This window comes from Misgurnus anguillicaudatus, unplaced genomic scaffold (genome assembly GCF_027580225.2).
Source record: "Misgurnus anguillicaudatus unplaced genomic scaffold, ASM2758022v2 HiC_scaffold_28, whole genome shotgun sequence".
Lineage (NCBI taxonomy): Eukaryota > Metazoa > Chordata > Actinopteri > Cypriniformes > Cobitidae > Misgurnus > Misgurnus anguillicaudatus.
Genome location: NW_027395278.1, coordinates 1191881 through 1219524, shown reverse-complemented (window position 1 = coordinate 1219524; position 27644 = coordinate 1191881). Strand labels below are relative to the sequence as shown.

Here is a 27644-nt window from a genome sequence, read left to right as displayed (position 1 = left end):
GATGACTTATGCGGGCAACCAACGCGACTTCCGGAGAACGAACATGTTCCGAAAACATGTTTGGGACGTGTCCGGCGGAACTGGCACGAATGGCCACCCTACAACTACCCGAAAGTAAATCATATGTTGTATAGGATATATCTAAAACCCGGTTAAAATTAGGGGTGGGGTAACTTACAAAAATATCTGTCACGGTCCCGCAGAATCAGTGACTGTACATATTCGGACAGTTCCAAACCTTCTTCTGCATCCATGTTTAATAAATCCCTCCTTAAAACGTGCTAGCTTACGCTTGTCAACTTTGCGTAAGCGCCTCTTTTTGCCTCCAGCTAAGCCCCGCCCACCCGGAGACGTTGCAATGTTTACAAACTTTTAAGGGGTTTATAATTAAAGGAAGAATTTTAAAAGTTACATTTTCGTGTATAGTCTCTAAAGCTGTCAACTAAGCTCCACAAAAGAAAAAAAATAGCATTTCTTCAGCACTTTAAATTTTAGGGCAGTACAATAACTTTGTGAAAGAAGCTCAGTAAAGCCGACATGAAAATTAAATATAATTGTATTTATTTTCAGATTTAAAGATTTTTTTAATATTTAAATGACCCGATTAAATAAAACTCATTGTGGATATAGATGATTAAATAACACCAATATTTAAAATTGTATAAATAAACTATTTCAGTACAATAAAAAGAATCATGTATTAGAACTCTTGAATTGAATATAATGGCATATTGTACTTAAAGTATTTCTTTAACTAAACATGTCACTCTTAATTAATGACCAGAGTCCGTGTCCAAAAGAAACAGCCACAAATCAAACAACCTTTAAATTGTCTAGATCAGATCTATTGCTTTTAATATCCCCATAAACTCCCCTGTTTCTATCTCCTATAGGGGTGAACGGAGAGCTGACCAACAATAAGTTCTTGTGTTTAAATCTAATTGAGGTGATTGATGAATTCTCAAACGTCTTTAGTTCAGTTCCTGTGTTTCAGTGGGAATAATTCAGAATGCTTTCACCCCACCTATGAGAGCTGACATCCAGCTACGGCACCCCCAAAAACTTTTCCTCTCGTGTTTTTCATTGCTAAAGCTCTGTGGGACAGGGAATATGTTCTGACATGTCCAGATACGAGCCCGAAAATATATGCTGGCTGCTTGCCACCAGCCTCTCTTTCAATCAACAGGCTCAGCTGACTGAGACCCTACAGTGGGATCAAGGCTGAATCATAACATTATACTACCATCTAGTGTTTTGTAGAGGAATTGCATTGCTTGTTGAAGACCTTGTTGTTTACAAGTGACAATTGTTCCTGATTAACTGTTGCACTTGTTGTAGCACTTGTTGTGGAGAGGGACTCGCGTCCACGATGATGCAGGAAGGATTCTGGATTCTCTTGTAAGCTTCCTCCACCCTGAAATCAAAAAGCATCATGTCATGTTTATTTTTTATTTGAGTGACACCTTACATTTCTTATACCAGCGTTTTTAAGTATAATGAAGCAATAAGGAACAATGAAGTATGTTGTTTTGTTTATGCTCCCTCTGAATATGCCTGGCAACCCAATTTATTCAGTAAACATTTATGTTTTGAATACTGTATAGTTTATAGTTTTTAACTTTATTTTTTGGTATTTCAATGAAAAACATATTACATTCCAAAAACTAAGTTGTTTCAATTCAGCATAGTAATTATAAAAAAATTATTCTTTCAATTAACTCAAATTTTTTAAGGTAAGTGGTTGCAATCAATTTATTAAAGCTATATTTAAACAAAAAAAGCAAATAATACACTTTTGTTTAGATAGCTTAAATAAATTGATTGCAACCACTTACCTTAAAAAATTGAGTACATTGAATTAATAATTTTTTCCAGTGCATGGTTTGAAACAACCCAATAATTTTAGAGAGTATTTAAGCATTCACCCCACTTAGGCCCAGTTTAAAAACTGTTAAGATTAAGCCAGGATTATGCATTAGGTAAATTATAAGGCTTACACTCAAAAAATGATTCATTCAATTTACTCATTTTATTAAGGTAAGTGGTTTCAATCAATTTATTTAAGCTACATTTAAACAAAAGTTTTTTGTTTTGTTTTTCAGGTTTTTTTCTAGACTAAAACACATGTTTGAGGTGTCTCGCAAGTACGTATCTTAAAATATGCCAGTGCCATTGATTTGTCTTAACAGTTTTTCTCAGTCGCTTTGGTACATTTCTCAGATCAGATTTGAAATTCTCAAAACTACCTGTTTAATTCATCATTAAAAACATTATTGTGTCACTTGTGCACATCAAAAAAGCAGTTTCTCATTTCTTTGAGGAAGTTGCAAATGCTTGGTACATCCATGCAAACGATTATGTAATTCTCTGCTGTTTCCTACATTATCATTTGTTTATGTCATGTTGATCAAAATGTATTATAGTGGGTCTCTGTTGAATAGTCATATAGCATATTTCTACACATTCTCATTAGACTTTTTCCTAAATCTGTCCTGAATTGGTAAATTGACACCTTTTTAGACACTCTCCACTGGGATCTCATCTCTGAACAACAGAGGGGTCAAATTGGAGATGACTTGCCAAAGTACGTGATAGTTTGGGGCAATGTTAGTTTCTATCCCTCCAACATGGTTTGATCCTCTCACTAACTCTCTATTCCTTAACCCCACTGAGGTATTTTTCTCAGCATGGAGATGAAAAGTATAATGGGTGATTCTCACGAAACCATTGAAACACCACGGCAGTAATGATTTTAGCTTTAAAATGTGTAATATAGTAACATTAAAAAGCATCAGAATTAACACAATACTGTATTTTACCTTGCACAATGTGTGATTTCAACATAAGAATTTGTAATTGTAAATTTTATCTCATTTTCTGCTGAAATTCTCATTACCGCAATGTGTCCGGCTGTGTTTGAACATGCGTTATGTTGTAATTTAATCAAATTAACACAAAAATATTAAGAAAAAAATAAATGGATGTTTTGCTAGACTACTTTAGATGACAGAAAAAATATTTACTGAATATTCATGTATAATAATAATGAAGAAAAATTAGGAAAATGATGTGTCCATGCCTGATGTTCTCATCCTCCACAACACTTTTTGAGAACAGTTTAAGCACACATACAGAATTTTAATAAAGTTTGATTTTGAGTGACCAAGCACATGGACCAGTTACTTCAAGATGGCTACCAGGTAAGATCATTTTTTTTACAGTTAATTTGAAATATTGTCTTGTCAGAATGCTTACACGACATTTTGATTATCAATCATTACCGCAACAGATGCTTATTAAATTAATAGAAGCATAATACTTTGATTTTAAATGCATGTGCAGAATCTCCAAATTATGTTCTTTCAAGTTTGTCATGTCATTTTGAAAATATGTCAGTGTTGATGTTTTCTGACTGTTGCGGTAATGAGATTTTTTAGGACAAATTTTTTAAATTATGTTACAAAAAGTGTTAAATGATAAGTAAAGGTTTTTAAATTAATGTTCCCATTTACTCCAGACTTTGTTTTTCAATGTCTGGTGGGAAAAAAAGTAAATTTAAGCAATTTTTACATTTTCATGCTTGACATTTTTAAAACCAAGTTTTCGTGAGAATCACCCATATGATCGCCAGCCACATACACAGATGACCCTTCTGGTTGGCATGGATGTGGCATGTAATGACATCACAGCATATGCCTGCAGAGGCTGGATAAGACAATCTAAAATATTCTTTCCACGCTGCATCGAAAGAGAAAATATTCATGTGTACAGATAAGACAGTCAAATTGCTTAGTCGTGTTGTCAATATAACAGTTTACTCTGGAGGGATGTTCCGATGTAAACTATAGCTAAAGTTTTGATGACAATTATGTGGGAGTTTGGTTGCGAGACTGGACAAGATTCACATTTACACTTCTACTGTTTGTACTGTAATTTGTTGACAGGCCATGTCATTGCAATACAGAAAGGAAAAGATAGCACTGCATAGCACAAAAAAGTAGAAATGTGAACATAGGACAATCTCCTTAGGGAATACTGTACATGCAGTGCTGTAGGAATTACTCCTGACGTTCCTGTCTGCTGGGCCACAAATTCTCATCCACATCACAACGACACAAGGACTTGTAATTCTGATGGCACTGACATGTTCGTTGACACACAGGGCCGGCGTCAAGGGGGGGCATTCGCGGGCAGTGCCCCCCCGAACAGGTTGTTGTGCCCCCCCTACAAAGTTTTTTATTACTTTAATATATATCAAGAATAATTAAAATAAATTAAACATTGAATGTTTCATGACTTGTAATGTAATCAAATGAGGAAAATATTTTTTTTTAATTAAATTTTCTTTAATTAAAATAGACCAGTTTCTCTGATTGGATGTATTGCCGCGTCTCACCCGTCTTACGTCTTTAGCATATTTGTGACTTGATACTTGCAACGTGTTTTTTCGCGGCATTTTATGGATCGTGTAAAATATGGATATTAGAACATTTAGAACGAACCAGCACCGCCTGCTTCATCTTCATGCAAACACAGACTGGCTCAAACTCAGAGATTAGAGGTCGAGGTGGAATTTACAATCTACAGGACACTGTTTTAAGGAAGTTTAATGTTCTTACACGCCGTCTTCAGCTATTTTAAAGGTAAGTTAGCGTTGTTTTAAATTACGTAAGCTTAGATGTGAAGTGTGGCTATAGACCGTTAACAGCATTACGACGTGATTATGGTAAAGCGGCTTTTTTAAAGCTAGAACGCGGTGTGCGCTGCGCTATGAAACCCATTCATTCCAAAGGCTTGCGCCGCGCGAGGGCGGTTTGTTGTTGCGTCGAGCCAAGCGCGAGCCGCGGTCGAAGTTCAATAGTTTTGCGCATAGTTTGTGGTCTTTTGCACTTTATACGGGAAATGAGCTGACAGTCTGTACTAGTTGTATGAGTGTGTGCTTGCTGTATTTGTTGTTTTAATGTCTTGTTTTTGCAAGTTATTGTTGCTATTGCGTGCCCCCCGTTGGAAGCCGAGTGCCCCCCTGTTAGTTATGGTCTGGCGCCGGCCCTGTTGACACATATATATTTACTTTGAGACATGAACTAAGGACTTTGAGCAAGAGATTGTCTTTTGCAGGTAATTCATGGTGTTTTGCTATTTGTACGAATTGTTTTGCGAAATGCATGTCAAGGATGATTCGAGAAATGTACCAAAGCGACTGAGAAAAAAACTGTAAGATATACACCTAACATATTTTTGTTTATAAAAAATGTTTAAATGTCTTTATTTAACAAAGGCCTAGTCCTGGCTTTAGCAAAGCATTGTCTGTGGAACCAGGCCTAGGACATTTCAGTGGCTTTTATAAATGTGACTTCGAAAAACTTTTATCAGTGTGCATCTTGAGGCAAAATGATGACACATGTATTTTAAGAAATGTCAAAGCAAGTTGTTTTTGGTTAAGACACTTCATATTTCATTCTGGCATAGGCATAAGCCATGACTGCGAAACCAGTTCTTGTAAATCTCTGTGAACAATGCTTCGATATACCTCTTTTACTTTTACACATTTGGCAGACACTTTCACCCAAAGCAATTTACAGTGAAGGTATAGAAGAGCTTTACTTTAAAAATATATATATATGTAATGCCTAAATGCCACAGAAGTCAAGGTCGGATGATGCTTTCATTACATATTTGGGGTCTTGTTATAAAGCAAATGGGTCGGTACATGCCTTTAATTTGTAAGTTTTAAAGGAAAACACTACCGTTTTTCAATATTTTACTATGTTCTTACCTCAACTTAGATGAAATAATACATACCTATTTTTTTCAATGCGTGCACTATTAATCTTTGTACAGCCCTTCTTGAATGTGTTGGGATTTAACATAGCCCTATTCATTCCTATGGCTCCAAACCAAAGTTTTATTTTGTCCCACCATACTTAGGGGCCAGTCACACCAAAAGTGCTTTAAACGCTTGCAAACGCAAGGCGCGACGCACTGCCTTTTTTAAAAAAAGAGCAGTGCGACGCGGCTTTTCATATTGCTAAGCAACCACCGAGTCAGCTGTCTTGTCAATCAAATATTGAAGCGTGAGCGCTCTTTTGCTGTTAACTGTCTTATTAGCAGAAACTTTAAAAAGAGGACGCTTGCTCTGACCTTGTTTGGGGGTGAGAGGTGCACAAACACGTTAAAGAGAGTGAGCGAGTGGAGTCCGCTTCTTCAAAGCAATTGTAAACTTCCCTCACCACAACGTAAGACCCACCTCTCCCCTCATTCGATTGGACAATGGAAAGACACGAATGACATCAGGCGCTTCTCCGCTCTCAGCGCTCCTTCAAAAACGCGTGCGCGGCAGGCGGCAAAAAACCGCAAGGCGCTCGGCGCGCATAAACAGCGCCCAAACGTGCCCTGCCCATAGAATATCATTCAAAAAAGGTGCCTGCAACTGCCATAAACGCTTTTGGTGTGACTGGCCCCTTACTCATGTGACTTCTCATGTAACAGTCTTTAAATAGGGAAAACATGGAAGTGTTTGGTGGCTTTTACATTCATCCCTGTTTGGAGCCATAGGAATGAATGGGGCTAGGCTAAATGCTAATAAATTCACGACATGGTATACAAAGATTAAGTGCACGCATTGAAAAAAGATAGGTATGTATTAATTCGTCTAAGTTGAGGTAAGAACATGTAAAATATTGAAAAACGGTGGTGTTTTCCTTTAAATTAATATAAACTTGCAAAACACATTTTAACCTACTTAAGTCTGAACAGTTGGTTGACCTCAAGCTCTGTCTCCTCAATAGTCTTGTCCTGTCCCCTGTCCCTCAGTCGTCTCAGCCTTTCCTCAGGATTGACAGTAAGTAGAAGCACCAGGTTTGGCCGGAGTAGGTCGTCTGGCCACTGGTAGAGTTCTGAGCCTGGTCTAGGGAGGTTTTCCACCCTCCCACTGACAGCTGTGGCTATAGCATACGCTGCTGTGCTGTGCCAGTACCTATCAGAGATGAATAAAGCAGTCTCAAAAGGGTTCAACTCCCATTTCTTCTCCTCATACGTGGCCATAGACCACGAAACCAGCTTAAGTCGCACGGGTATATATTGGTAGAAATTATGTAAAGCTCATGTTCCATTAAGATATTTTGTAAATTTCCTACCGTACATATATAATAAACTTTATTTTTAGATTATAATTTTTTTATTTTCAAATAGTTGCCAAATATCATCATATCCTAAGAAACCATATATCAATGGAAAGCTTTGTTTAAATTTCAAAAAACTGACCCGTATGAACATTCATTTTCAAACATGCTCAGGATTATTCAAAGTCATGTCAGTGCATCTCACTGCATTTTGGATTACTATACAACATTACTGCAAATCCAGCATAAATACAAATACCAGCTACAGTACATTCTTCAGCATGTTGTAGTGTACAAGTACTAGATAGATCATGTGAGTGTATCTGTGGCTTTACCTATCCACTATGACAGGAGCTCTCAAGGACTCTTTTCCCACATGAGCCGCAGTGATGTAGTTCCCCAGAGCATAAAAGGCCCTGCGGATGAGGGGTGGTTCTGAGTCAAAGCGCTGTCTGAATGGAGCCAGGCACTGGGGAGGAGATTTCAGCAATGTGGCATTCAGAGATTCCCGCAGGGCTTCTGTGAGGGTAGTTTTACCTGGTTCAGAAGATATGGATGGAGAGTCCTTCACTAAACTATATGGTAGTGTTAAAGTTGGACAGAATTTGTTTGAAATACACTTATAACAATGTGTGCCATGCATAAAGTGTTTATATAGTGTGTACTTTCAGAAAAATAGTACAAGAAGGTACAGAAGTTGTCACTGGCGCAGTACCTTTTTTAAAAAGTATTTTGTACCTAAAAGGAGAATATTGGTAAATCAAAGGTACACATTGGTACCTTAGAGGCTCATATGGGAATCTTTTATTATGTGGTCTTTTGTGTATGCTGGTTATGTGTATATTTTTTATTGTATATCTTTTTATGTGTATCTTTTTTGAGTACCTATATGGAATTTTAATTTGTAAAGCACTTCTTCTCACGAAGTTCTTAAATGTGCTATAAATAAATGAAGTTGAAGTAATGAGGTACCGGTACCTTTATAAAAGATAATGTCCCAGTTGCATCTTTTGTACCTTTTTTTCTGAGAATGTACTATATGCTGCAGAACTAATGTGGTATATAATAAAGCATTTAGGGGTGGTTTCATGGACAGGCCTTACTCTAGTCCCAGACTAAAATGCATGTTTGACCTGCTTTAAAGTCAATTTTTCTTAAAATAAATCCAGATAATTTACTCACCACCATGTCATCCAAAATGTTGATGTCTTTCTTTGTTCAGTCGAGAAGAAATTATGTTTTTTGAGAAAAACATTCCAGGATTTTTCTCATTTTAATGGACATTAATGGACCCCAACACGTAACAGTTTTAATGCAGTTTTAAAGGACTCTAAACAATCCCAAACGAGGCGTAATGATCTTATCTAGCGAAACAATTTTTATTGTTCACAAGAAAAATAAAAAATATGCACTTTTAAACCACAACTTCTCGTCTATCTCTGGTCCTGTGATGCGCCAGCGCGACCTCACGCAATACGTCATCACGTCAAGAGGTCACGAATGACGAATGTGAAACTACGCCCCAGTGTTTACAAGTGTGGCGAAATAGGGCCATTCCGACATTGTTGTATGTCTAATGATTAAATAAAAAAAAATAAAAAATTATGTCAGTTTATTTTTTAAAAAGGTCCGCAAATGTGCATTTCATATTTGTAACACGTGACCTTTCGACGTCATTATGCAATTACGTGAGGTCGCGCTGGCGCGTCACAGGACCGGAGAGAGCCGAGAAGTTGTGGTTTAAAAGTGCATATTTTTTATTTTTCTTGTCAAAAATGACAATTAGGCATTCACATGACCCTTATGCCTCGTTTGGAATCGTTTAGAGTCCTTTGAAACTCTGATGAAACTTCAATTTTAAACTGCATTAAAACTGTTACGTGTTGGGGTCCATTTAAGTCCATTAAAATGAAAAAATCCTCAAAAAACTTAATTTCCTCTCGACTGAACAAAGAAAGACATCAACATTTTGGATGACATGGTGATGAGTAAATTATCTGGATTTTTTTTTAAGAAAATGGACTAATCCTTTAATTTACTACTGACATATCAGTGCCATTATTATGTCTCAAGATGCACACCAGTATTGCTTTTTGCTAAGTTTTTTTGTGTGTAAAAACTATTTAAATGTCCTACTACAATTGAGGGACTAGTACTGGATTAATCTAAACCCTGTCCAGGAAACCGCCCCCATATAGTACAGCAAATATGTTGGTGTCTCTGTATTAACCTGTAGCATCCAGTCCTTCGATCACAGTGACAGGAAAACCATCTTTTCTGCAGGACTCCACCTGTTCATCCACTATCTGCAGCACGGCCTTTGACTCGGGTAAAATGTCGCTACACTAAGATGGGCAGAGAAAGAAGTATTTTCTTATACTGTATCAGATAGACTACTGAATAGATTAAATTAACCATAACCTGTGCAACAGTAACTGAATAGCACCAGTGTAACATAATATGAATTTATGTCCCATCTGAAAACAACTATTGACATTCTAATGTTTTTTCTTACAATTGTGATACAGTCAATATTAAAAATATATTAATATATTATATAATATATTAAGATATGAATATATTAAAGAAAAATTTTATATTTTCACATAATGTGATTTACGTAGACAGGTTTTAGAAAACTGACTAATGACTGAAATTTGACTTAGCTGGGTTTTTACAAGTTTACCATTTAAACCATTAGATTTATTACCATGAGATTTATTTATGTGGTATGTTTTGGGGACACTTTCTAGTAGGACTTTGGTGTCCCAGAGTACATATGTGAAATTTTAGCTCAAAATTCCATATAGATGATTTATTATAACATGCTAAAATTGCCACTTTGTAAGTGTGAGCAAATTGTGCCATTTTGGGTGTGTCCTGTTAAATGCAAATGAGCTGATCTCTGCACTAAATGGCAGTGGTTGGATAGTGCAGATTAAGGGGCAGTTTTATCCCCTTCTGACATCACAAGAGGAGCCAAATTTCAATGACCTATTTTTTTACATGCTTGCAGCGAATTGTTTACCAAAACTAAGTTAGTGGGTTGTTCTTTAACACGTTTTTTAGGTTGATAGAAGCACTGGGGACCCAATTTTAGCACTTTAGCAAAGTCACATTTTCATGATAGGTCCCCTTTAATGCTTTCCACATGTTTCTACAAGTTTAGTCTCATCCTATTTGTTTTAAATACGTACCTCCTGAAGAACCTTATAGGCTTCCTCCATACAATAAAAGACATCGGAGTTCCTGATGGCCAGTGTTGATGGATGATAAACCGGTGATGATGCGGGCTTGATGTACTGTCTCTCCGCCTTCTCCGCTTGCTTGACATGTGACCACGCCTCCTGCCAGCAGTACTGCCCCTCGCGTTTGTATGAAAACAAACATACCGATTCATTCTGATAAAATGTCTTTAATATTTCCTTCGAAATGCCTGTGGTGGATTTCTCACGAATGCAAAATCCTTTAACGACGCTGTCATTAACATCCGGAATAAACGCAGTTGTCTCAAAGACATCGCAAAATCGTGCAAATTTTTCAGACAGTTTGCTCTTTATTTCTGCGTGAGTTTGCGCTTTCTGAATCCGGTTATCGGAGTGGATGTATAGCGAGTAGAGGTTCCCATAATCGTTAAAAAACCTCTGATGATCCCGGTGCAGAGCCTGGGGACTAGAGCTCAATGTGTAGTAGAGCGGTTCGGTGCGCGAATCAAACTCGACACCAAACACGCGCGGACACAACTGTCCAAAGCGAAACATTGCTCTTGACAACATTGTTGTGCTTAACAGTAGGCTATATAAAGACTCCACTGTCGGTTTAGAGAGAAACGAAACTAGATGGGAAAACGAAAGTAGGAGTGCCGAGTCACTGACGCGCCAAACAAGAATGAGCTAAAAAAAACTATCATAACAACCAGTTAACAATGAACGCACGATAACAAGTTCACAAGTTAGGTCTCATTTCCTCTTAGGTTCCAATATCCAATAGACAATAATTACATAAGACGTTGCCAGGCTGGATTTTTGCATGGACAATCTAGACACGTGCCTATGCGTGCATGTCAAAGGGTATCCCAGTCAATGAGATAATAGGCTATATATCATATGTTCCTGAATATGCGCATTCTGCATGAGCTAAAGTTCAAGGGGCTTACCGACTGGTTTTTGCTCCCTAACACGCGATCGGTAATTTTTAGCTACAGATGTTTGTTTGAGGCCAGTTTGAAGCATACATCTTCATCATGTAATCAAAACAAAGGAAATTAATGAATCGTCACCATCTGTTACTATTTTTTCCTTTCGGACATTTAGTAGGCTACGTAGAATCAAGCAACGCATGCTTTAGCAGAATTAATGCACCGTTTTCCCGTTTATCCCAGATGGGACATGACATCAAAGTTATATATAACTATAATATAATTGGGGGGGGGGCATTTATTTTGCCTATGTCACAGTAAGAGGTAAAACACCGGTCCTGGACGTTGCCCTGTCGATCAGAGATAAATCTGGTGTACATTGAAACTGCACGATAACAAGTTGCATTTTTATATAGATATTGTAATACCGATACAACATGCAAACTTTATATGTGTTGAAAATAAAGTTTTTTTTGTAAAAACACCATTTAATAACATATGTATTATTATGTACTTATTTAGCATTTAAATGTTGAAACTGTAAATTATAGCTCATAGATAGCATACTACAGGGCGTTGGTCGTGGTTATACAAGAAGAATGATACTCAAGCTTAAGTAATCAGCTGATGCTCTTTGCCTTTCGTTTTCCGAACCGACCAACAAGAAAAGAAACTGATCAGCATCCTTCGGCTCAGTATAAAAGGGGTGGCAGTAACTTTTCGTCCTTCACAGACTATAATCATGCTGACACCAAGACAACTACTGCAACCAAGTTTTGCGGGAATGTTGATGCAGAACATCCGCATCATCATTTCAAACCTGTGGATATATGTTTGTATGCTGATAGCAGGCGCACGGGGGCAAAACACATCTGTTAGCAACAAACAGCCCACGATTCGCAACAAGGATGAGAATGAGGGACCGGATGCTCAGCTGACAACTCCGAAAAGTGTAAACTACCATTTTACCAGGCAGTGCAATTACAAATGCGGCTTTTGCTTCCATACGGCAAAGACTTCGTTCGTCTTACCTATTGAAGAGGCAAAGCGAGGATTACGACTTCTGAAGGAAGCAGGTAATTTAACATTACTGCATTGTTCGAATTTAAGTTACAAAAGCTGTTATTGGGACGGTACCCTTTGACCTATACAGGTAGGTACGCATGAGGTAGGCTAATGTACCGTTGAGGTATATGCACCCTCAGGTACAAAAGTGTAGCTTACATTGACAGCTATTTTTACCTGAGATACCTGAGAGTGTACGTTGAAGTTGATAAATTTCATCTGAACTTTTCAGGAATGGAAAAGATCAATTTCTCAGGTGGAGAGCCGTTCATGCACCAGAGGGGAGATTTCTTGGGACAGTTGGTGCAGTACTGCAAACAGGAGCTGGAGCTGCCGAGTGTCAGCATCGTCAGTAACGGCAGTTTAATAAAGGAAACCTGGTTTCAGAAATACGGTGAGTCGTGTGATAAACAAGACCAGCAGATGGCAGCACGTGCTAATAAAAGAGAGTGAATTGTCAGCAATAGACGTTGTGTGTATTGTTCTAGATTCACTGATTCACCACGGCTTATCTGGCAAGTTTTATGAAGAAAAAAAACGCACAGCATCAAAAATGTAATGATACATTTTTAATAATGATAAATAGATAAAATGTATAATTATAATGATATTGATGAAATATTCTTCCCCTACTCAGTGTAGTTTTTAAGAAAAAAATCAACTTTGTTTGCCAAGCAGAACAAACACAGCAACAAAGTCGCTGTGGCGCAATATTGATGTATTCAGGTCACAGGTGTAAATTCATACAACGCACTCACCATCCAAATATTTATGCCTATCCCTCGAAACTTTCCTTCACGCTACACGAGTGCACATATCTAGGAAATGTGTCATAAAGAAACACCCAACACCTTAATCACTTGGGGGGTAAATTACATGCCGTCTCTCAATTCGAAGACTCCAGCCTCCGGAGGTCGCATGTGCAGGCTGCATACGTCATCAAGACTGGATTATTTAAGTTAACTGAGCATTGCATTCGCAAGTCATAAGCATATTACAAGAATTTACGATATATTAAAAATATTAGTCAACTTTATAATTGTTAATATTCTGAAAGGAGACAGTCTTGATGACGTATGCACCCTGCAAATGCGACCTCCGGAGGCTGCAGCCTTTGGATTGAGAAACGGCCACAGTAAGTGCGAAAACCAAAGGTGTGTTCGATTTCATGCGGTGCTGCGCAGAACGATCGGTTTATGACGTCAAATTAACGCGAGATCAATTCGTATAGTAAACAGTAATAAATGTAGTAGGCTATAATTACTATTGTACACTCTGTTAAAGTGTTCTATAGTATTAACTATAGTAATTTGTTAAACTTTAGTAAAATATTGTATTATTACTATACTATGGTAAGGTTCAAAACACTTTTGTATCTAGATTTTTTTTGTAGTTACTAATGCTAAAGTATAATACAGTATTTCTTCATGTGTGGGGGGTTACAGTTGTTTTGTAAAGCATTTTGTATTAGCCTTTCTGAATTTATTGCTTATTTCCCTCTCGTTGTTCACAGGTGACTATTTGGATATTCTGGCAGTTTCTTGTGATAGTTTTTATGAGGACACCAATAAAGTCATAGGTCGAGGTCAAGGAAAGAAGAGCCATTTGGATAATCTCCATAAAGTTTGTAAATGGTGCCGGGAATATAAAGTGGCATTCAAAATCAACTCTGTAATCAACACCTTCAATGTGGACGAAGATATGAGAGAGCACATCACTGGTCTAAACCCTGTGCGCTGGAAGGTACGGTGACTTTGTTTACTACAGTCCAAATATGACTGATCAACTCAAGCTGTACTCATTTACAACCTGGTGCTAATACCAGAACTTGGGCATAAAAAATGAAATGTAAAGCATGAGTGCACTGTTACTTAAAAAAGTTAAAGTATTGTAATGTTCACACAGGTATTCCAATGTCTGCTAATTGACGGTGAAAATGCAGGGGAAAACAGTCTACGTGAGGCAGAGAAATTTGTCATCAGTGAGCAGCAATTCCAAGAATTTCTGGACCGCCACCAGAGCGTCAAGTGTCTTGTTCCAGAGTCAAATCAAAAGGTATGTTGAAAAACCAGGTTCATGCTTTGTCTCAATTTAAATTAAAATCAGCATTGCACTACTTTACAAGTACTTTCGATTTACAGGCAATTTACAGTACATACCGTTTTAAATCATTACTAAAGCCTTTATTATATTTTTAACAAATATGCATTGCTAGTTCTGAAACAAATGGGAAACAGAAACTAATAATGAACTAAATATAACCACACTATTGTTTTATTATGAGTTGTTTATTTATATGTCCATTTTCTTTTACAGATGAGAGATTCCTACTTGATTCTTGATGAATATGTAAGTAATATCTTAGTCCAAATTATTTTTTATTTCAGATTAAACTATCTTCACACTGTAAATGATACCTTTGTATTGCATTATGTCATGATGTCAGTATGAGAGAAATCATGAACGGGAATATAATAAGGCCCACCGTAATTTTCCCCATATTTTCAGTAACTTCAGCCTTCATATAATCTCTTAATCATGCATTCATTTAGATATCTCATTTAGATATCATCAGAATGAATGCATCATTGTAAATTGTTTTTACTCTGATGCTGTAGATGCGTTTCCTGGATTGTCGAGAGGGAAGAAAAGATCCCTCAAAATCCATCCTGGACGTTGGTGTGGAAGAGGCCATCAAGTTTAGTGGTTTTGATGAGAAAATGTTCCTCATTAGAGGAGGGAAATATATCTGGAGCAAAGAAGACATGAAACTGGAGTGGTGAACTTTTTACTCATGTGTCAACATGGATGTTTCATTTAATATTAAATGGTAATGCACTGTATGTTTGTAAATATTGTTGCATGTACATTGCCGTAAATTACAGACATTCAATATAGCTAAACAGATAATGTTATTAGATTGGTGTATAAATGTTTGTATAAATTATTTTTAGGAGCCTCTACAACAAAAATTTAAAGTAAATTCATAATATATGTATTTCATTTTAAACTTTATTTTTGTATAAATGTTATTAATAAACATATTTTTATATTTGTTGTATTTTGCAACATAATATTCATAATTTAGCCTTTATGTTATGTCTGACTTTATCTGCACTTTATGTTAGAATTGTTAATGTAGTAATGAAGGAAGTAGTTTGCAGTAAAGTAACACATATCAAGGTATTATATATCTGTATGCGTCATCAATATTTTAAAAGCATTAATATACTTTGATAGAAATAAGACTTTAAGTTTTAGTTAACTAATTTGTTTTCATTAAGTAATAAAGTCTCAGTTTAATTTTTAACATTGTGTTATTGTGTACTTGAATTTTGTTTGTATATTGTATAAGTATTTTTATATTTGCTATCTGAAAATAAATAGTTTTCTTAACGATTTACACTGGCTGACATTGTAAAGCTGTTATGTTATATGATGCTGAATTAGATATACAGTATATACTGTATATGCATTGTTTCTTCTTTTTTTGTCAAAAGAATAGCTGCTTGACAGATCGTATCCCTGTAAATGATCAGCTAATCCTTTCTCTTGAGTTGATACGAATATTACAATGTTTACATGATACAATGTTGATACATAAAGGTTGAGTTGACTGGTCAATTTATGTCACATCATGTCCTCCGGTGCGGACTATGGTGCATTCTGCACAGCGAGTAATTATTTTTGCATCGCTGCGGCGCCAACGCGCCTGAAAAGGGTGCATCACGATCGTTTTGCTCCCTATTTGAGTGAGTTTGCTGCGCATCTACACTTATAGGGGACATTTCAAAGATGTAAAATAAATCTTTGGTGTCCTCAGAGTACGTAAGTAAAGATTTAACTCAAAATACCACAGATAATTCATTACACAGACCATGTTAAAATTGCCACTTTATTGGTGTGAGCCTATACATTTTGGTCTGTGTTAAAGGCAAATGAGCTGAAATGTAAACACTGATCACCATGATGGTGGTATGTTGAAATTGAAACTCAATTGTCAATTATTTTCTTTCTCTCTCTTTATGCTAAATGGCAGTGCTGTGGTTGGATAGTTCAGATTAGGAGGCCAAATTTTAATTACCTATTTTTTCACATGCTTCACAAAACTAAGTTACTTGGTTGTTCTTTTTCACATGTTTTAGGTTGACAGAACCTAAACAAGGTAAAAGTCAAATTTAATGATATATCCCCTTTAAAATAACAAACTTGTGTGTGGTAAAAAGTCATGAAAAGTGAACTTCCCTTTAGACAGTTATTTCTTCATCAGGTCTCTTGGTGGATCCTGGTAGCCACAGAAGCTCTGTTGAGAGAGAAAACAAGCTCTGGTTACAAAAATAGGGTGAAATATCCTTTCAAATTTGGCATATCTAAAATGAAGACATGACAAAATGCTAATTGTGGTTCATGCCAACTATATATTGGTTTGCTGGTTTGTTTCATTTGTTTTATTTATTTTTTATAAGAATTAATACAGTAGGTCTCTATGCTAACAGTGATCGGCATTCTTCAATGCTTAATCTTGCCTCCTGTCTGACGTGAGGCACAATGTAGAAACTGTGAAGCTTTTATAATGAGTCACCATGATTTTGCCAAGTATAGGCAAAAGTTCATTTTCAAAGAAGATGAGAAATCTTAAATTACTGTCACTAACAGAAACAAAGTCAAATCAAATGTGTTGTTTAGTAAGCCACCTACTTATGAATGTTTGCTGTGGGAGAATTGTTCGAAATTGAACTACTGCCATGTTTATTGTTCACTATGCAGAGATTCAGCTGGACTAAAAGCAATGTTTCCAGGATGGGTCTGAATTACTGATTTTGTAATAAAGACACCGGTAGACATTCTATTTGTAATGTGTTAAACTTTTGTAGGCCAAAAACTTTTTTTAAAAAAGCCCAAACTAATAGTGGCCATTATTATACTAAAATAGGTGCATAGTACAGATTGATTATCATGTATTTATTCTAAAAAAAAAAAAAAATTATTTCTAAATAAAGTTTAAGATAACTATATATTTGCAAAACAGTATAGTAATATAGCAACTCAGCAGCCTTATTAATACTAAGTATAATTAAGATACACAATCATTTTAATGAATACAATGACAGTGTGCTTTCTGCTTACTGTATGTGAAGAGGCATGAAATTGGCTTCAGTGATGTCATCACCTGCGCATAAAATTTCCATGACTGATACCTCTTTGGTCTCCTTAAAACAAAACCAAAAGTATTTTAATCCAATATTTTTTAACAGGTCTTACTAAATTACTTTCAAAAGGGGTATGTTGTTGTGAAACCATAGACTGTATGCAATAACACGTGATTTCGTTTGAAAACAACACGCTGGCCGTTTCTCAATCTGAGGGCTGCAGCCTCCAAAAGACGCTTCATACGTCATCAAGACTGTCTTATTTCTGAATTTTAAAATTGTAAAGTTGTATTATTTTTAGTTCATCGCAAATTGTTTTAATATGCTTATGACTTGCGAATGTAATGCTCAAATGAACCAGGCTTGACGACGTATGCAGCCTGCATAATGCCACCTCCGGAGGCTGCAGCTTTCAGATTGCTCTAAACTTCGCCCCTCCCAAAATTTGACAAAGTGAAACTTACTGCATTTCATGGCATGTTTATTCAGTGCAAGAAATACATATCTTCTCATTGGTGGAAGGCAGACGGAACGAAGACGGAAACATCACTGAAGATATAACAAACTAAAAAGAGCAACACAGAAGCTCCCTTTTTGTCTGGTAAGGAAAATCATTTGATACGTAACGTTAATATAGTTCATTTGATCAAGAAAATACATTTTTAGATCAAGAAAGTAATAAACATTTAAGTATCGACGTCACAGCATTATCACAACATTAGCTGGAGGCAGTTGTTGCCCATGCATTAGCTTTAAAAATCCCCTGATCTTTTAAAGATTAGTTCACAGATTTAATCGATTTCATTATTATTACTTCTAGTTTGTTTTATTAGTAGATACGCACATGCAGTCTGTTTGCGGTAGATCAGCGCTTATTTTACGCGTGATTTTTTACGTTTAAAACAGCTGTGAAACTCATCGCGTGTCGAGTTGTTGAACAGTTTATTATCTGGACTTCCTGTCTTGCAGGTGGCGCGTTCGACTTCATGCGTCACCGCAAGAACCGACGTCAAAGTTCCGCGAGAGCGGTTTTAAAGCAAACTCAACCGTTTGATTTCGCGAATCGCTCTCGCGGTACTTTGACGTCATCCGGCTGTCGATTCTTGCGGCGCCGCATGAAGTCGAACAAGCCTATTGTTGACAACACACAGTAGTCAGTCGTTGAAAAAAATTTTTTTTTAAAAAGTTTTTCATTAGGTAAAAATTAAACAACCGTCCAGCCAAATGAACAACTTAATTTCTTAATAACTTAAAAGCTTAATAATTAAAAAAAAAGTCTAGGTTGTAAATGTGTAATTTTTAAATTATTTATACAATTCAGTTAAATTCAACTTGATTTGTATAACGCTTTTCACAGCTTTTCCTTGCAAATTTAATATAAAAAGCACAATTTCCATAGAAACCAAATCTTTGGTTAGCTTAAATCCACATAAATGTACTCATTTTAAACATTTTTATTTCCAGAAATTTACAGCAATGGGCACCAATCTGTCTGCTCTAAAAGAGCATGGCTACACATTAGTGAGTGAAGAAAAGAATAAGATCCTGGTAAAAAATGAAGGTGGCGACCAGTTTGTCATTAAAAAGTTGAGTGCTAACCAGGTAAGTTAGACAGTTTGATTATAATGAGATTTGAGAGTTAAATGATTATAAATGAAGCATGTTTATACTTAGATTTGAGAGTTTGTTTCTGTTTTTAGGATGAATTACTATTTCTCCTCCACCTCAGTCATCCACACATCATCCGTCATGAGGAATTCGTCAAAGGTTGATCGAAAATTCCAAACTCATACCGTTCATCTCTCAAGGTTTAATTAGATTCTTACTTTTTTATCATTTTAAAGCTCTTGAAACTGTAATTAATGTGCTTTCAGATTCTGACTGTTTGTATCTTGTAATGGAGCACTGCGAGGGTGGAGATCTTGCTCAGAAAATCAGCAACAAAAAGGAGGGAACCGTTAAATTTTCTGAGAATCAGGCATGTATAAAACATTCATTAGCACATGCATTTTAAATTTTGTTCCTGGTTTTTAGTTATTTTACTTCCAATCAAGCACACATGTAAAATCTAATTATTGTCTTTGACTATTGGAACTTGCTGTTGACCCTCCAAGAGCAGAATTGAGGATTTGTGACACTGTAAAAGAAAGTTGGTTCAACTTAAAAATATTAGTTGTCACAACAATTTTTGACTCAATATTTTTAAGGGCACTGAAAAAAGTGAAAAGTTAGATCAACTTAAAATTTTACTTTCATTTCACTTTAGGTGAACATTTTAAGTTGAAAAACTTTTTTACACTGTATATTACAGTAAAGCAAAAATGTGTGAATTCCTCAAATCCTCATGTTTGTCACAGTTTTTTTCTCTGTATGCAGTTAGTTGTTAGACCGTATGTAGACAAATTACTTCAAATAATTGAATATCAAATGTTGCATTTGTAACAAAATAAAATGTAAATTCACATTTTACTGATTTACAGATTCTGGAATGGATTGTGAATACCTGCATGGCTTTGAAACACCTGCATGATCAACAGCTTCTGCATAAAAACCTGCAGCCTGAGGTAAAGATTTAATTCAGTTGATCTTTACATATCATCTACGTATATGGGATCAAGGAGTGCTGGAGCCTAAAATTAAGTTAAAGTGCTCTGAAAATGCATCTAATTTGGCTGTTTTTTCTTATGATTTGTAAAGAGAATCCAACGAAATTGTAAATGCAGCAAAGTCATACAAATGGGCTTTTTACATCAAACCATTTTCAACTGAAAACAGAAAGCTTTTTATTTACACAAAAACAGCAATTTTGCCTGTTTAACAATGCGTTCATCTGTTTTAGTACAAAGTTGTTGTATTAAGGGAAAATTCTGCAATTTTTTAAGTTGCAAAGGTTTATCAGTGTACTGTATATGCATGTATAAAATGTATACTCAGAGCACTAAAAATGCTTTCACTCATTACAAGCATCTCCAACTTATATTTGGTTTTCTTATGACAGAGCATATTATTCACCACATTCGGAACCATCCGTCTTGGCGAGTTTGAAGTGATTCGTCAACGGTATTGTTTGCTCCTTTCACTCAAGCTGTTTCACCTGGATTAAAAATTTTGCACTGCATTTCACTATGTTTTAGCATTAGAGGTCTGTTAACTATATTGGAAAAGTACTGAAGAAAATTACCAGTGCATTCCCTGTATTTTTACCATTGTGTATCATTGTTTTTTGCTGTATCTATTAGGTCCACAGAAGAGCAAACAGCAGAAAATAAACCCTCATATGTTCCACCAGAGATTCTGAAGGGCGAACCTTATGAAGAGAAAACGTAATTAAACATCAACAAACAGTGATTATATATATATATATATATATATATATATATATATATATATATATATATATATATATATATATATATATATATATATATATGAAGAGTTTGGTTCCAAAACGTAATAAATCCATTTTGACAAATTTCGGTAAAAACGTGTTTTCTATACCAAGAAAGCGACAAGATGAAAACCACTACAAACTTTCACATAGCATCTTTAGGTTATAAAAACATAAAAAATTCAAATCCATAACTTGATTTTCAAAGATTTAATATAAAAACGAATTCTTTTTTCCACAAAATGCAATAAATCCATGACAGTTTTTTATTTCAAAATGCTATAAATCTATTAAATCAATGTATAAATGTGCATTCATCTTTACCATTTTATATTTATTTAGTTGACTACACAGCAAAATCACCAGTGTTAAATTTTCAGGGATGGTGTTAAATACCCAGTGTTGATGCTGTTTTAACACTATCTGGTAATAAAATAACACTGCCATTGCTAGGCCAGTGTTATATCCACGACAGTGTCAGTGTAAAACAAGGGTGTTATCAGATTTCACTCTGAGCGGTGTAAATCCAGCCACGCCTCCACTAAACATTTCCTGTCAGGGATTTTACCGCCATTTTCTTTCAAAGGAGGACTGAAGAGATGAGGTAAATAAGTTTAATAATATTTACATGGTTTAGCTAAATTAAACTGTTATTTCTCTGTCTGACTCTACGCAGCCATATGCCAAAAAACCTCAATAAGATATTTTTCCCATTTTATTTCCCCTTTGTTCGTTATTTGGTTCAGTTTAATCAGAGCTTGTTTTACGTTGTTCCCTTGTTAGTTTAGTATAAAGTTAAACTGCTAGCTAAAAGTTGTAACCAAGGATATTAACAGGAGATATGAACGAAAGAATTGAACCATGATAAAACGCGACATGCACTACAAATTGAAGGTATGAAATTAAGTTAAATGAAAGCTCGTTTATTCACCATATGATGCTCGTTATGAGGTAGGCTAATCATATAACTTAGGCTAGATACCGTGAGTTAACGAGGTCGTTTACATGCACGTGAGTGCACGGATATCGGTTAATTATTCAAATTACTAAAAAACACGGAGAAAACCGCAACTGCATGGTCATGTGTTTTTCTAAGATGTATGCAAACAGGGGAAATATCGCCAAACCAACAATTAATTTTACCAAAACCTCACAATATATCATCATTTGTATGCACACATTGCAGGATTGGATGCATTGTATGTTGTAAGCTTTTCGTGGCGCTAGATGTCAGACAGATGCAAATGGCAAATACATACGAAAGTGTAAAACGTGTATGGCAAACATTTGATTTTCTGTCATTATAGATGCTAGTTTGGTGAAAGTACACACTGAGTGCTTCACATCATTCAAAAGAGATGCTGTTTTTAGGGCAGTTTATTAAAGAAGACCTGACATGGATGACTTCCAATGAGAAACGACTGCTAGTACTTATATAAATTCATTACAGAAGGTAAGTTTATATATTTATACATATAAATAATTTTATTTGACATAATTGAACAGCTAACCAATCTTTTTAGTATATGTAGTTTTGTACATATTATGGTTATTAATCTGGCAAGAAAGTCACAAGACCTGCTGATATTATCTTCTCATACATCGTTTTGCTATTGATGTCATATTAAATAGCAATCAAATTGATTACTATTTTGAAAATGTATGAATGAAGACTCATATTGCCTTGAGTGCTGTTTTTAATATAAAAAGAATGTTGAGTTTTCAGAGTCTTTATTGTCATTTTTTTGTGATAGGACCCTACCAGACTATATTTGAATACGGCATACCCGTGAATTCTGGAACTGTTATTCCTTAACCCAGTTTGGAGGATAAGAGCTTACCAACTAGTTATGTGAGTATACACAGTACATTAGTACTGTACACTGTCTCTAACATGATTTATTATACTGAGATGATTTTGATTCAAATAATGGTTAAAACTGCACCCTTTTTGGTGTTTTCTTGACTCTTTTTGTCTTTGAAAATCTGCAGAAATATGCTGAGGCGATGTATTGCAAAATAGCCAACATACAACAATTAAAGGATAATTGCAGACTACATCCTGATGAAGATATGGATGACCCTCTGTCTGGTCAACAATAGTTTAAATATGGTAAGTGTACATGGGTTTGCTGCTTTTACGGTTTTAAAGTTTAACTGTATACTCATGGGTTGTTTGTGTTTAAATTCTGTTTTGCTAGGACGGGACAGTGATGTGGCAGCTCTTCCCTGACTCATTCACCTCTTGCCTTAATTTGTGAAAGGAAGAAAGACTGGAGAGGGTCAATGTGCAACTGAAGCTACTGACTGTGCTGTGTAAGTTTTTTGGTATTTTGTTCTAGTTATTTAGTCAGCAGTTAGTTTGCTTGCATTGTTCACCCCACTTAAATGCATACAAGTTCATAAATACACATCAAATACACTCTTTTAAAACACTTAGGTGATGAGCATCAATCCATGCTTTGAGGTGGATGGATCAGCACAGCCCTGCCTGCTCTGCGTTGGGAACAAAAGTTGCATCCAGACTTTTTGCATCATTCTGGACCAGAAAGCCATTCCCTCCATGATGAAGACCACTGATGCAGCCTTCCACTACATCATGAGTAAAACAACTACAGAACTAAATACCAGGTTGGAACGTATTTAAGAAAAATGAAACGTCTTTTGAATTGAAATGTCTTTTTTGTTATGGAAAAATCTTTAGTATTGTGAAGGATAAGCATTTCTGCTTGCCAGTAAGGTAATTGCAGTGTATTGTAATGTTCAAGTTTTGAGTAGGGTGGCTAATTTTTTTTAACTCTCATTTGATATATTAAAGACCTTATATTATGTGGTTTTCATGTCACTGCGCTGTGGTGTAAGATAACTTTCATTATTCCATACTGTATTCTGTTTCTAATTGTAGCTGAGGTATTTAAATAAGCAGTGTTAAATGCAAAGTGTTGTGTGTATTAATGTAAATATTAAATGTGATGTACATTAATAAAAAGAGGTTTTGCAATATTTCTTGTCATTTGTCTTTTATAGAAACAACTCTTTAGCAACAAAAGTGGCTATTAATCAGTTTTTTAACACTTAACATTGTTGAATTCACATTACACTGGTGTTGACCTTAAATTAGGAGTGTTAATTTTTAACACTGTATTTCTGTGCCAACACCAGTGTAGTGTGTAAACAACAATGAATAGTGTTGAACAAAGTGTAAAATGTAACAATATTGAGTGTTAAATTAACAAATAATGGGTGTTGTTAAATTAACACTACACTTTTGACTAAATTAACACAGTGTAGTGTGGACACATATACACACTTTGCCGGTGTTAAATTTGACACCGTGGGTGTTATTTTAACACCAGTGATTTTGCTGTGTAGTGGTATACACTGATTAAAAAATAAACATTAATGGCATTTACCAAAACACTTACTTTGTTATATTAAGAACACTGTCATTGCTGCGGTTATACTTGACGTCTTCTCTTTACCTTTTCACAGCGATCAGCTGTAAAATGTTTTGGTCCTGCTCGATTTTCGTTGACTTTGAGTAAAATAATGTAAAGTTTTCATAAGATCCTCTGGGGTCAATGTTTTAGCATGAGAAGCTTGATGCTGTCGGGAGAACAAGCACTCGAGTGCCTCTCGCGGAAATTATTAGATGTTGATGGCTTACATTTCTTTCCCGTCACAGAAAACCATCACAGGTTTAGCAATGCCATTAAAGTATAATTTTGTTTTGTTTGTTGATCACGAAGTACAAAGTAGATGAGGAAAACTAGGACTCAATGTACTCAGTGCGCCGCCATTGTTTGTTTACATTGCGTGACTGGTGGGCTGTAATTTCAGGAATGGATTTATTGCGTTCTGTAAAAAAGGAGGAGTGGCCTTTATCGCATTTTGGGAAAAAAGGGAGAAAAGATGACAGAATAACCCGGCGGATATTGGATTTTGCGTAAAATTAAGAATTTACTTTTAACTACTGACCTGATATAATACTGATTTTGGCAGTAACTCGTTTTTTTCCAAAATGGCGTTTATCGTGTTTTGGAACCAAAAAATTATATATATAATTTTTTTTAAATATTATAAAAGCTCTTATATTTAGAGGCTCTCATATTTAGATTCAGTAATTTCTCTTTTTCAATGTTTCCCTCCAAAACCCTTTAAGTGCATGCATATAACTTTGATTAACTTTTGTATATATACATCCTGTGTATGTATACATGCATACATATTTAAACACACACACACACATTTCAGACTGAATACTTAAACCCTGGCAATAATCACTTTCACAGTGAAATATGGAGGTTGGGATGTGTCCTCTACGAGCTGTGCATGCTAAAGAGTCCGGTGAGATTTTACTTTTATCAGATTGAAGCTGAGTCAACAAGTTTAAAGCTAATGTTCTAAAACATACTGTACAAATACCAATGCAGAAGTGAGTAAAAATTATTTAACTTTTTTGATAGTCCATTATAGACATTCTGACTATAAGTACCTTTGGAACTACATGTCAACTAATTAATTTTCATCTACATGTCACCACGGCACCTCCTGGTGAATATTTCACTCGAAAACATTATAGCAACTTACATTTTAGTATGTAGTGTTTTGTTTGAACCTATTGATAAATAAAAGATTTTATTGATTATCTAATTTTTGTCCCCAATTAGTTTCCTGGAATACTTTCAGTTGAGAATGTCCAAAAGATACTCACATCCTCCTATGAAGCTCTTCCTCTGACCTTCTCCGAGGAACTTCGTCAGCTGGTAAACGACACACTTCAGGCCAATCCAGCGAGCCGTCCGTCTGTCAGCGAGATCTTGACCCGACCTTTTATCATTGATTATCTTTGTGAAAAGGTAAGCTACTTTATCAAATATATATTCATATGGCACTAGTTTTTAAACAAAATGATAAAGAGCACTGAAGAAATGTGTCTCTTTTTTTCAGAACAAGCAAACTATTAAGAACCTTTATAGGACACTAGAGGAACTGAGAACCCTGGCTGATGGTTTGGAAAGAGTCCATTTCAACACAACTGTAGGTAGTCTCACAGGAGGTGTAGTGGGATTGGCTGGAGGAATCACATCTGTGGTGGGACTTATTCTCTCACCGTTCACTTTCGGAGCATCTCTGATAGTAACAGGAGTGGGAATCGGCACAGCGGTAGCTGGAGGAATAACAGCTGGTGCCAGCAACATAACAAACATGGTTAACCAACGCACAAACCGGCAAAAGATCAAAATGCTCATAAAAGAGTTCCAAGAAAAAATTACCTCCACAGTTTGCTCCATTCAAAACATCCAAATAGCCGTGGAAACTTTAGATAGACAGTTTTCCACAGACGATGGTGCATTTTCTAACACAACATCTGGGGCAAAGGCTGGAGCTCGACTTGGACGAGGACTGGGAGGAATTCCGGAGATGCTCCGTCTAATTGAAGTTGTAAATTTTGGAAAGATTGCAGCTCAGGCCGCAAGAGCCATTCGTGTGGCTGAAGCAGCTACAGGAATTTTGTCTGCACTTTTTGTAGCTGTTGATATTTTCTTTGTGTTTCTGGACTCGAGAGAAATCCACAACATCCGCCAAGATTATGCTTTAAGAGCGAGTCGACGAGAATCAGGATCCACCAGCAACCAAAGCAGCGAGTTGTCTGACCAGACATCAATTAACAGTGACACAACAGATCTACTGCCTTCAGATACTCAACAAGCAGAACAGCTGAAGTCCGAGACCATGAAATTCGTGACGAAAATAAAGGAGACGACAGAGGAGCTTCAGGAGATTCTAGATACACTGCAAGACGCAATTCACCCAGTGTCTGAGATGCCTGATAACTAGAAATTGCTCAGTAAGCTCAGTGTGTTCTTAATTCATATATTTATTAGTCTTAGTAAAGGTTAGGCATCAGTTTATTCTGGGTTTCCATGATAAAATATCAAATCAGTATTGCTAATCTCAATAATGATCAAAGAAAATGTTGAGAAGCAATAAAGGAAGCATTGTAGCTTGCTGTACTCTCAATTAATCACATTAAGAATTGGACTTCTTGCCTTTATTTCCTTATATATTTTGGAAATATAAAGCATAAGCATCTTTACCTGTTTTTCTGTATGCGAGTGGCTGCTTAATGTAATTTTCTTTCTCTTGTACTTAAATAAATGTATCGCTACAAAGCAAACATTTGTATTTTCTTTTGATTCAATTTACTACATTTTACCAGGTCTATTTTACATTTAGTGCCTAGTTCATTATTTGTTTTTATCATTCCATAAATGTATCCCCTCTGCCTGTCTCGTGCTAAAAATATGGTTACGTAGCAGTTTAGCCAGTTGCTGTGAACATGTGAACATTAAAGGGGACATTTCACAAGACTTTTTTAAGATGTCTAATAAGTCTTTGGTGTCCCCGGAGTGCCTATGTGAAGTTTTAGCTCAAAACAACATATAGATAATTTATTATAGCATTTTAAAATTGACACTTTGTGTAGGTGAGTGTCGTGGTTGGATAGTGCAGATTAAGAGGCGGTATTATCCCCTTCTGACATCACAAGAGGAGCCAAATATCAATAACCTATTTTTTCACATGCTTGCAGAGAATGGTTTACCAAAACTATCTTTTTCACATTTTCTAGGTTAATAGAAGCACTGAAGACCCAAATATAGCACTTAAAGATGGAAAAAGTCAGATTTTCGTGATATGTCCCCTTTAAGATATGACATAAAATTAAGCCAATCAGCATCTCAAACGAGCCACAGACTGGACTGTAGGGGCTGAATAAA

The 27644-nt window shown here is 35.9% G+C and overlaps 3 protein-coding genes and 2 long non-coding RNA genes across 6 annotated transcripts; 3 read left to right on the top strand and 2 right to left on the bottom strand.

The window, feature by feature from the left end:
* Positions 1-544: 544 nt before the first annotated feature.
* LOC129417189 (UMP-CMP kinase 2, mitochondrial) lies at positions 545-11082 on the bottom strand. Its single transcript, XM_055171693.2, has 5 exons — positions 10319-11082; positions 9352-9466; positions 7457-7658; positions 6743-6976; positions 545-1414 (listed from the first exon to the last, which is right to left on the bottom strand). The coding sequence occupies exons 1-5, from the start codon at positions 10895-10897 to the stop codon at positions 1294-1296; spliced, it is 1251 nt and encodes a 416-aa protein (XP_055027668.2). The 5' UTR covers positions 10898-11082; the 3' UTR covers positions 545-1293.
* Positions 11083-11967: 885 nt separating this feature from the next.
* Positions 11968-15727, top strand: LOC141362607 (S-adenosylmethionine-dependent nucleotide dehydratase RSAD2-like). Its single transcript, XM_073864908.1, has 6 exons — positions 11968-12335; positions 12557-12718; positions 13838-14067; positions 14230-14379; positions 14641-14673; positions 14943-15727. The coding sequence occupies exons 1-6, from the start codon at positions 12002-12004 to the stop codon at positions 15105-15107; spliced, it is 1074 nt and encodes a 357-aa protein (XP_073721009.1). The 5' UTR covers positions 11968-12001; the 3' UTR covers positions 15108-15727.
* On the bottom strand, positions 15102-18634 carry LOC141362608 (uncharacterized). The gene is made up of 4 exons (XR_012368332.1): positions 18319-18634; positions 17939-18072; positions 17452-17534; positions 15102-16627 (listed from the first exon to the last, which is right to left on the bottom strand). It is a non-coding gene; the product is annotated as an uncharacterized lncRNA (long non-coding RNA).
* LOC129417187 (uncharacterized) lies at positions 17938-27043 on the top strand. The gene is made up of 10 exons (XM_055171692.2): positions 17938-18075; positions 18939-19076; positions 19175-19241; positions 19349-19452; positions 19955-20038; positions 20473-20534; positions 20714-20797; positions 25155-25209; positions 25533-25721; positions 25813-27043. The coding sequence occupies exons 2-10, from the start codon at positions 18951-18953 to the stop codon at positions 26701-26703; spliced, it is 1662 nt and encodes a 553-aa protein (XP_055027667.2). The 5' UTR covers positions 17938-18075; positions 18939-18950; the 3' UTR covers positions 26704-27043.
* On the top strand, positions 21211-24164 carry LOC129422887 (uncharacterized). 2 transcript variants are annotated; one of them, XR_012368331.1, is made up of 6 exons: positions 21211-21466; positions 22170-22315; positions 22617-22714; positions 22855-22975; positions 23064-23178; positions 23303-24164. It is a non-coding gene; the product is annotated as an uncharacterized lncRNA (long non-coding RNA). The 2 variants fall into 2 exon arrangements; XR_012368330.1 differs by having other exon boundaries at positions 21211-22315.
* Positions 27044-27644: the final 601 nt, after the last annotated feature.